The 11,135-nt window shown below is 49.1% G+C and overlaps 1 protein-coding gene across 1 annotated transcript in view; it reads right to left on the bottom strand.

The window, feature by feature from the left end:
* Positions 1–71: 71 nt before the first annotated feature.
* Positions 72–11,135, bottom strand: part of RHPN2 (rhophilin Rho GTPase binding protein 2) — a 62,449-nt gene continuing 51,385 nt past the window's right edge. The window contains exons 10-15 of the mRNA XM_053604617.1: positions 10,363–10,482; positions 8,082–8,276; positions 4,964–5,040; positions 3,162–3,308; positions 2,693–2,848; positions 72–1,663 (exon numbers count right to left, since the gene is read on the bottom strand). Coding sequence (XP_053460592.1) covers positions 1,403–1,663; positions 2,693–2,848; positions 3,162–3,308; positions 4,964–5,040; positions 8,082–8,276; positions 10,363–10,482 — 956 coding nt within the window. The 3' untranslated portion in view covers positions 72–1,402. The remainder of the gene's footprint in view (positions 1,664–2,692; positions 2,849–3,161; positions 3,309–4,963; positions 5,041–8,081; positions 8,277–10,362; positions 10,483–11,135) is intronic.

Genomic DNA, 11,135 nt, shown 5'->3' with positions numbered 1-11,135 from the left:
AAACAAAAAACCCAATAAAAACATTTTATGCATTAAAGTAGAAATAAATAGAAGAGAACTGAAATAAGAGTCGACAAAAAAAACAAACAGGTGAGTGAATGTGTTTATTTAAATGTTTATACAAACTTGGCCCTAGGACAGTGGGTACACTTTCCCAAAGGTGGTTGCTTCTCTTAAGATATTGCACAATAAACAATACTTTAATTGTTAATTCTCAAAATCAGATTTCAAGGCTATTTTTTTAGCTATATAACTTATACTATGTCAACAGTGAACTCTTAACTAGAGTCACGGTATCATCCAATATATAACAAGAGAAATCAGTGGCTAAGAGTGTCGCTTAAGAAAGTCAAACAGAGCTTTAAACTTGAATCATTTACATTTTTTCCTTACAAAATGTAAAACTCCTTTTTTACCCTTAAAAAGTAATACGATTATGTATCTCCTACTTTACACAAAATGAAAAGTGTTTTGAGTATCAAACAGCATATTATCTACCTTGTAGACAGGATCTTCATCTAACACGGACACTGTGTTAGCAACTTTTAAATGACAAAAACTAGAGGAAAAGCTGCTCCTACAGTTGTTTTTCTTTAATAAGTAAAGATAAATTTGGCACTAGACTTTATCTAGAAATAATATGGATGTCATACAGATATTAATAGTAATATCTTGTTATAGGTTAAATAATTCTTTTTTTTTAATTTCAGTGTGCTTGTTCATCTTTGTTTGAAGTACTCCTTTTTTGTTGATTTTCTTCCTTCTCCTGTGGTGAAGGCTGTTTTTGATGTTGTTGGTAGAGACAGGGTCTTACTCTGGCTGACTGCTGCTCATATGGGTCTTGAACCTCTGATTCTCAGACAATCCACCCGCCTCGGCCTCCCACAGCGCTGGGACTACAGGCATGAGCCACCACGCCCGGCCAGGTTAAATAATTCTTATTCTGAAGCAGCTCTTTGGAACAGTTTTTAGAGACACTAATTCTACCATTATAGTCCTCTGAACTGCCTTAATTCAGGGGTCAATTTGAATTCTAGTCTAAGGAATGATTATTACCTAAATCTGGAAACCATTACAAACAGTCCTAGTATGCATAACCCCAATTTAACTCTGAGAGCGAGTAAAAGCTGTAACTCTAACCATTAAAAATAGCCATATTTTCAACTCTACCCTATTTACAATACTTTATAAAATAAATAACTTGCAGCAATAGTGACGCTCCTAAGGAAATTTTCTTTTCCTTTTAGGAGTATCACTTGTTAAGTTCATTCATCAAAAACCCATGAAATGCATCTTTATACCATAAAAAAGTGAGATTGAGAACATTTAGATATTTTCCATTATGGCACAAGTTTCTAAGGCCCCGTCAGCACCATTAATGGAACATTTTTGTTTGCTCACATTAGTACAGAGAGCTGTCAGAGTTGAGAAGGCTGAAAGGGGAGGGCAGCTTCTTCTTGACCTGAGGCCTGGAGACCCCAACTGAAGGGAGACACAAGGTGCTGGCTGACCTCTGCCTGTTCTTGCTGGTGCCCCAGCTCAGGAAGGAAAGCTTCTTGGAGACTCTCTTGGTTTTGTCAGTTTTATCATTGTCCTCCAAGGCCAAGCAGATCATGGAGTAAGTTTTCTGCATTCCCACCGAGTACGTGGCACACTTACTATGCTGCATACAGAAACGGAAGGAAAGGGTGTTAGACGTTTTCAAGATACCTGATAAAAGTAAGTACAGTTGGGTACTTACAACATCCCCTTGAAAATTAAATTCATGGGTGGCGCCTGTGGCTCAGTGAGTAGGGCGCCGGCCCCATATACGGAGGGTGGTGGGTTCAAACCTGGCCCCGGCCAAACTGTAACAAAAAAATAGTTGGGTGTTGTGGCAGGCGCCTGTAGTCCAGCTACTCGGGAGGTTGAGGCAAGAGAATCGCCTAAGCCCAGGAGTTGGAGGTTGCTGTGAGCTATGACGCCACAGCAACAAAGTGAGACTCCTTCTCAAAAAAAAAAAAAAAAAAAGGAGGGGGCTCTCACTCTTGCTCCAGCTGGCCTCAAACTTCTTTTTTTTGACACAGAGTTTCAAGTTGTTACCCTCGGTAGAGTACCAGTGCCATGGCATCACAGCTCACAGCAACCTCAGACTCTTGGGCTTAAGCCATTCTCTTGCCTCAGCCTCCCAAGTAGCTGGGACTACAGGCGCCTGCCACAACACCCGGTTATTTTGGAGTTGTAGTTGTCAGTGTTTTTTGGCAGGCCTGGGCTGGATTCAAACCCCCCAGCTCCAGTGTATGTGGCTGGCACCCTGGCCACTTGAGCTACAGGTGCCAAGTGTCAAACTCCTTTCTTTAAGCAATCCTCCCGCCTCAGCCTCCCAGAGTGCTAGGATTACAGGGATAGAGCATATCCAGTCAAACAGAATTTAATCAGAAAAATACATCAATTAATTTTATCTGCAGGATTAAAAGAAGTTTTCTAATTGTCTTTCTCAGCTAAGACGTGTACATCCGAGGGATGAGAAGCTTAGAGTGCTCCAGCGGCACAACTGGTTAGGGCGTGGTACTGACAGAGCAGCTTAGGTGTTAGGTTGTTCCCGCCTGTGCCATGCAGGTGGGAAGCAGAGGGCCTGGAAAGGACCTCTGGGGCTTAACTCAGGTTCCAGTCCGGGCCACCATGTACTGCCCAGGGCAGGGCCAGTGCTCACCATGGACGACGTGGAGTCCAGGAGGCTCACAACCTTCATCTCCATCTCATCCTCGCCAAAGCTCTTCAGCAGTTTCATAACCTCGCTCACCTTCAGCCACTTGCAATCCATGCCTTGGATGGAAACAATGTAATCTCCCTCCTTGGCTCCTGCCAGCTACAAGGGTATTGTTTAAACAGAGGTCAGTGTTTCATCCATTTAAATCCCTGAATGGGTTCCCAGATTCATTGACAAAATAGACATTTGCAGAAGTTTGCTGATATCATGAAAGTAAAACTTCATCTTATTCTCACTGGGTATGTGCCCCCACGAGGCCTTTCACATAAATGCAGGCCTCAGACATAAGGGAACCCCAAATTCGATGACCCAGGTAAAAGCGTTTGAACTGCTTTCTTTGTATTTTCCCAGCCCGACTCCCTGTGAAGCTGCCGACAGATTCTGCTCCTGGCCTGGAAAGGTGCATGCTTACCGCGGCAGAGCAGTAAGGGTCCAGGAAGTGGACCTGGACGGGGGCGTTCCCTCTCAAGGTGAACCCCAGATCCCCTTCTTCTGCAGTGAAGTGAATGCTTCGAGGAGGTGTCCACCTCTTGTTGGCCGAGAACACAGATAAGGGGCCCTTTGGAAGATAGTATCATTAGGTATAGGATGTGAAGGCCAAATCAAACATTTAAAAGCTAAAGGAAACGCTGCCTGTTGTCTCAGCTATGAGAACCCTAATTGTCATTTATAACATATCCAATATATTTTCAATAAAATTATCTTTTAGAAATTATCTTAATTGGGCGGTGCCTGTGGCTCAGTGAGCAGGGCACCGGCCCCATATACCGAGGGTGGCGGGTTCAAACCCAGCCCCGGCCAAACTGCAACAAAAAAATAGCCAGGCGTTGTGGCGGGCGCCTGTAGCCCCAGCTACTCGGGAGGCTGAGGCAGGAGAATCGCCTAAGCCCAGGAGTTGGAGGTTGCTGTGAGCTGTGTGACGCCACGGCACTCTACCGAGGGCAATAAAGTGAAACTCTGTCTCTACAAAAAAAAAAAAAAAAAAAAAAAAAAAAAGACATTATCTTAATTAAATGACCTTAAAAATAAAGTCTCTAATATAAAAAAGTCTGAAATAATTAAAAATTGTTTTAAATGTGCTATGGTCGGAATATTTGTGCCCCACCCACCCAAACTTTGCATGTTAAAACCTAATGACCAGCCAGGTGCAGGGGCTCATGTCTATAGTCCTAGCCCTCTGGGAGGTTGGGGAGAAGAATTGGTTGAGCTGAGAGAGACCCCAGCACTACTGAAAACAGAAAAAACTGGCCAGGTGTCATGTCAGGCACAGGTAGGAAGCTGAGGCAAAAGGATCAATTAAGCCCAAGAGACTGAAGTTACTGTATGCTGTGATGCCACAGTACTCTATCCAGGGGGACAGAGTGAAACTGCATCTCCAAAGGAAAAAAAAAACTAATCATCAATGGGACTCTAAAGAATGGGGACCTTCTGAAAGATGATGAGGTCATTTGGGTGGAGCCCCTAAGAATGGAATTATTATCTTTATAAAGTGAGCCCTAGGAAGCTCACTTCTTTTTTTTTGCAGTTTTTGGCCAGGGCTGGGTTTGAACCCGCCACCTCCGGCATATGGGGCCGGCGCCCTACCCCTTTGAGCTACAGGCGCTGCCCAGGAAGCTCACTTCTATCATATGAGGGCTCAGTGATAGCTTCTTGGCCTTTTGGCTAAGATCAAGAGCATGTGAGGTTACTGTGACAAGATGTCATTCACGAAGGGGAAGCAGGCCCGCACCCCACACCAGTCTGCTGATGCCTTCACAATGGGCTTCCGCGCCTCAAGAACTGTGAGAAATACATTTCATTCTTCTTTTTTTTTTTTAGACAGAGTCTTACTTTGTTGCCCTCAATAGAGCGCTATAGTGTCATAGCTCATGGCAACCTCAAACTCTTGGCTTCAAGTGATCCTCTTGCCTCAGCCTCCCGAGTAGCTGGGACTACAGGCATCTGCCACAAAACCTGGTTATTTTTTAGAGAGGAGGTCTCAGTCTTGCTCAGGCTGGTCTCAAACTCCTGAGCAATCCACCTGCCTCAGCCTCCCAGAGCGCTGGGATTACAGGCATGAGCCTCTGTGCCCGGCCTAGAAATAGGTTTCTGTTGTTTACAAGCCACCCAGCGCTGGCATTTTATCACAGCAACCCTAATAAATTCAGATAGCAGCAGACGAGTGAACTTTAAGAGCTGCCCCCTTAGGTTATTACGAAACAAGCATCAGCGTACCAGCTTCTGGAAGAAGTCCGTTACTGTCACCTTGGAGAACTGAGGCGATATAATTTCAACCTCTTGCTCAGTTTTAGCTAGAAAAGATTAAAAATGAAAGGGTAAGTGTCCCTGTAATTGAAAGTGACACTTGAAAACTCAAGTCTACAGTCCTCCCTCCGAAGAGAGGAGGCAGCAACACCCTCCCCTGGTCCCTTGTCCTTCCCCTTGCTTTACAGCAGTACATGAAGATGAAGCACGTTCAACCCCCGGCCCTGCGTGCACCTTCGACGTGGGCACTTTCCATGCGCTCTCCAGGGCTGGGACAGAGAAGTGACGATCAGATGCCTCCCCCATTCCAGGAGTTGTGGAGATGCTCTGAGACTTCCTTGGCGCTCTTAGACCCTCCTGACAAGTCATCTACAACTCAGGTGTTGCTGTTACAGAAGTCCCTGTCTCTCAGTGACAGCCCCGGGGTGACAGTGCTTCCTGCTTTCATTATGAATGTGTGGCACGGGGACTTCACGATGACAAGCGGGTCGGCCAAATCACGTCCACTATGGCTTCTCCCCGGCAGCTCAGGTCTACGCTTACTGGGAGGCTAGTCAGGTTCTGACAGGGGACCTCAGAACTGGCTAACTATACAGGAACAAGGGTATAAAAGAATACCTAGGAAGGATGACCAGCACCACCAAGGTCACCCCTGTCCACAAAATGACCCTATGGCTTCCTATAACAGTGCAGAGCTCAGGCGAGCTGCAGTTCTGCTACGTGAGCAGTGCCACCACCACCCCAGAGCAGCATGGAGTTCACAGGTGACTACAGGGTCTCTGAAGGAGAATCCCTGAGCACCATCCGTGGTTGGTCACGTGGGGCAAGAACTTTGACCTCCCTATACCTTTATCTCTTCATCCCTAAAATGAGAATGATACCGTACCTCCCTCACAGCCTTAGAGGAGGGCCGAATGAGCTTCTGTATACACATGGTGCTCATGTCAGAGTGATACCGTACCTCCCTCACAGCATTAGAGGAGGGCCGAATGAGATTCTGTATACACATGGTGCTCACTGTGAGAGTGATACCGTACCTCCCTCACAGCATTAGAGGAGGGCCGAATGAGTTTCTCTATACACATGGTGCTCACTGTCAGAGTGATACCGTACCTCCCTCACAGCATTAGAGGAGGGCCGAATGAGTTTCTCTATACACATGGTGCTCACTGTGAGAGTGATACCGTACCTCCCTCACAGCATTAGAGGAGGGCCGAATGAGCTTCTGTATACACATGGTGCTCACTGTCAGAGTGATACCGTACCTCCCTCACAGCATTAGAGGAGGGCCGAATGAGTTTCTCTATACACATGGTGCTCACTGTGAGAGTGATACCGTACCTCCCTCACAGCATTAGAGGAGGGCCGAATGAGCTTCTGTATACACATGGTGCTCACTGTCAGAGTGATACCGTACCTCCCTCACAGCATTAGAGGAGGGCCGAATGAGTTTCTCTATACACATGGTGCTCACTGTGAGAGTGATACCGTACCTCCCTCACAGCATTAGAGGAGGGCCGAATGAGCTTCTGTATACACATGGTGCTCACTGTCAGAGTGATACCGTACCTCCCTCACAGCATTAGAGGAGGGCCGAATGAGATTCTGTATACACATGATGCTCACTGTCAGAGTGATACCGTACCTCCCTCACAGCCTTAGAGGAGGGCCGAATGAGATTCTGTATACACATGGTGCTCACTGTCAAAGTGATACCGTACCTCCCTCACAGCATTAGAGGAGGGCCGAATGAGATTCTGTATACACATGGTGCTCACTGTGAGAGTGATACCGTACCTCCCTCACAGCATTAGAGGAGGGCCGAATGAGATTCTGTATACACATGGTGCTCACTGTGAGAGTGATACCGTACCTCCCTCACAGCATTAGAGGAGGGCCGAATGAGCTTCTGTATACACATGGTGCTCACTGTGAGAGTGATACCGTACCTCCCTCACAGCATTAGAGGAGGGCCGAATGAGATTCTGTATACACATGGTGCTCACTGTCATGCCTGGCAGGGCCAAAAGGCTCCACAGATATCAGCCAACATTAGTACAGACAAGCCCAGGACTCCAAACCCAGCAGGGCCCTGTCTCCAAGGAGCTGGTCCCTAAAAGCTGGGACAGAACTCCAGAGACTAAAGGCAGAAGTGGTGGTCAGGGTGGGGGTTCCCTCGATTGGGGCACCTTCTCTTCCCACCCCTATTTCCTGGAAGGATCTTAGCCATTCCTCCCTGTTTTTTTTTTTTTTTTTTGGTTGCAGTTTGGCAGGGGCTGGGTTTGAACCCGCCACCTTCGGTATATGGGGCCAGCGCCCTGCTCACTGAGCCACAGGCGCCGCCCAGCCATTCCTCCCTGTAAAGACACCTGTTTGGGGAGGTGCTCCCACTTCCACCCTCCCAGGCAGAAGTGAGCACCATCTGCCCTAGGCAGCAACAACTGTCCAGTTCACCTGTGTTCCTCACCCCATGGCAGGGCTCAACACCGAGATGGTGCCTAGAAACAGAGGTAGTTAGGAAAGATGGCGGCAAAAGGAGGAAGGGTGAGCCCAGGACAGGGATAATGAGGCACTAGCCTTTCAATCTATGAAGCCAAAGGTAAAGTTGGCTTCATGTGCCATGAAGTGCCATGCCAAAGGTAAAGTTCCTGGAGACAGGTGACAGCTGGGACCCCAAAGCAGGTCATAGGATGCTATGGGAAGGGGTCTAGAGCAAGCCAACCAGGGACAGCAGATCCCTGGAAGGTGCCAGGAGAGTGGGTGGAAGAACAGTCAGCAAAGAGGATGGGGAAACAGGGATGTGGGCAGGGAGAACAGGAGGAGGATGGCAGGGTGCCCCGACCCCAAGGGGAGACTGTTGTCAGGTGGGAGAGTAGGAGAGGCATTGTGTTGCAAAGGGGCCGACGACCATGAAGGATGTAAAGAAGGCCGGGAGCTGGGAAGCAGGAGATGTAAAGTCCAGGATGAGAACACACACCAGCCCTTCCCCTGTGCCGCCCTCAGTGCCCAGCGCACAGTGAGGGCGCGCCTGAGCCTGCACACTGCACAGGACAGGCACCCGCACGACAGGATGGTGCAGGCCACTCACACACAATGCTGGGCGCGTCGGTCAGGCTCAGGAGGTCGTCGTCCGCCTGGTGCTGCGCGTACTTGAGCCGGGAGCACTGGTGGGCCGCGGAGAGCACGTCCTGCAGCACCTCAATGCTGCGCAGCTTCTTGCACAGGCTGGCCCCGCGCAGAGACTCCTCGTGATGGGCAATGGCCGTGCGCAGGTGGGACTTCCCTATGGACAGAAAACCACCATGCTTGTGACATGGGAACACAGGCAGGAGAACCAGCCCAGGAAAGTGGACGTGCTCTTCTAAAGGATCTGCCTGGCCAGGTGCTGTGGCTCACGCCTGTAATCCCGGCACTCAGGGAGGCCAAGGTGGGAGGATTGCTTGAGCTCAGGGGTTTGAGACCAGCCTGAGCAAGAGTGAGGCTCCATCTCTACTAAAAATAGAAAAACTAGGCTGGTGGCTCACACCTGTAATCCTAGCACTTCTGGGAGGCCAAGGAGGGTAGATTGCCTGAGCTCACTGGTTCGAGACAAGGCTGAGCAAAAAAGCACGACCCTGTCTCTAGTAAAACTAGAAAAACTGAGGCAAGAGGATCGCTTGAGCCCAAGAGTTAGAGGTTGCCGTGAAATACGACGCCACAGCATTCTATCCAGGCCAACAGCTTGAGATTCTGTCTCCAAAAAAAAAAGAAAAAAAAAAGGCTCGGCGCCTATGGCTCAAGCAGCTAAGGCGCCAGCCACATAACACCTGAGCTGGCAGGTTCGAATCCAGCCCGGGCCCGCCAAACAACAATGACGGCTGCAACCAAAAAAAAAAAAAAAAAAAAAAAAAAAACAGCTGGGCGTTGTAGAGGGTGCCTGTGGTCCCAGCTACTTGGGAGGCGGAGGCAAGAGAATCGCTTGAGCCCAGGAGTTGGGGGTTGCTGTGAGCTGTGATGCCACAGCACTCTACCCAGGGCAACAGCTTGGGCTCTTGTCTCAAAAAAAAAAAAATTAGAAAAATAGAAGAACTAACTGGGCGTGGTGATGGGCACCGGTAGTCCCAGCTGCTTGGGAGGCTGAGGCAGGAGGATCGCTTGAGCCCAGGAATTTGAGGTTGTGAGCTGTGACACCACAGCACTCTGCAGGGTGATAGAGTGAGACACTGTCTCCAAAATGGAGTTCCTTCCCACAGCCTTCCTTGGTCACCCATCATAGAACAATTCCCATTCCCATCTACTCCTGCCACTTCTGTCTACACTGCTTTATTTTTTCTCCAATTCCTTACCACTACACGGATTTCTATTACATATCTCCTTGCTTGTTAGTTACCTGTCTTCAATGAATGCAGGGGCGATGTTTTGTTCATTGCTTTATTTCTGGTGCTTAGGATACTGGGTAAACGTTGGTGATAGAATGTTTTACAGACGTAAGTGACCTTATTACACAATCTTCTGCCCTGCCCTTCCCTGCCCTTCCCTTCCTTTCCCTCCTTCCTCCTGCCCTTCTTTTTCTCTCCGTCCTTTCTTTCTGTCTTTCTTTCTTAGACAGAGTCTCACTTTGTCACCCTAGGTAGAGTGCCATGGCTTCACAGCTCACAGCGACCTCCAACTCGGGCTCAAGTGACCTTTCTTGGGGTTAAACAATTCTCTTGCCTCAGGCTCCCAAGTAGCTGGGACTGCGGGCACCCACCACAATGCCGTTGTTGCAGTTGTTGTTGTTTAGGGTTTGAACCTGCCAGCCTTGGTGCATGTGGCCAGAGCTGTAACCACTGTGCTATGGGTGTCGAGCCTAGTTTTTGTATGAGACCGAGTCTCACTGTTGCTCAGGTTGGTCTCGAACTTCTAAGTTCAAGCAATGCATCCACCTCGACCTCCCAGAGTGCTGGGATTACAGGTATGAGGCAATGCACTTGGCCTGGGGCACAGGTTTTGGTGGTGGAAGAAGTCAGGTTTGCATGCGGAAAGGAACGTGCACACTGAGACACAGTGGAGACGAACTAGGGCAATTCGTCACGGGTCCTTAGGTGCCCGTGGTGATGAAGCTGTGACATAAAAATCAACACACATATCCTTGTTCATTAAGTGGCAAGGGCTATCCCAAGAACCTCTAAGGAGATTGCCAAAGCCCTGGCCGCACAGTGGGGAGCCCTGGCTGCACAGCGGAGAGCCTGCGTGCTCTTGGCCTCTGTGGGAGGACTCTGCCTCAGGCTTTCTGAACACAGGGTGGCCACGACTCCAGGCGCTCTACTTGTCTGTGCCCTTCCCTGGGGACCCGCCCACACCTGTCTCTGAGCAGGACCCATTAGACACCAAGCAGGGCCAACACGCACCCAGATGTAGGCGCTGCTGATCATTCTTCAGCGTGGCCAAGGGTGTCAGGCCCTCGGGCATGTGGTCATAGAGCTGGGACAGGCACTTCTCCTGGTGGTCCTCGTCCGCACCTGGCTTCACTGCAACAAGAACCACGAACCACAGGTTCAATCCCCTCCCACTTCAGACATATCTCCAGGTCCTTTCCTCTCCAGTTTTTTTTTTTTTTTTTTTTTGGAGACAGAATCTTGTTTTGTTGCCCTCGGTAGAGTGCCATGGCGTCACAGCTCACAGCAACCTCAAACTCTCAGGTTCAAGCAATTCTCTTGCCTCAGCCTCCCAAGTAGCTGGGACTACAAGTGCCTGCCACAATGCTTGGCTTTTTTTTTTTTTTTTCAGTTTTTGGCCAGGGCTGAGTTTGAACCCACCACCTCTGGTATATGGGACCAGCGCCCTACTCCTTTGAGCCACAGGTGCCGCCCACTTGGCTGTTTTTTAGAGATGAGAGTTTCACTGTGGCTCAGGCTGGTCTCGAACCCATGAGCTCAATCCACCCGCCTCGGCCTCCCTGGTGCTAGGATTATAGGCGTGAGCCACAGCGCCTGGCCTTCTTCTCCAATTTTATAAGGGATTTTATAATTTGGGATCATGAGTCTGCCCGTGGGCACACCTCAGACCACTTGGCCCCCATGCCTTTGCTCACTGGGACTAATCACATTCCATGGGTTCATAGTTGGCCCTGAGCCCCCACATGTGACTACCCACCACACAGAACTGTCCAGCATAGCCCAGA

Source organism: Nycticebus coucang, chromosome 10 (genome assembly GCF_027406575.1).
Source record: "Nycticebus coucang isolate mNycCou1 chromosome 10, mNycCou1.pri, whole genome shotgun sequence".
NCBI lineage: Eukaryota > Metazoa > Chordata > Mammalia > Primates > Lorisidae > Nycticebus > Nycticebus coucang.
Note: the sequence above shows the minus strand (reverse complement) of the source record. Positions and strands in the feature narration are given on the sequence as shown.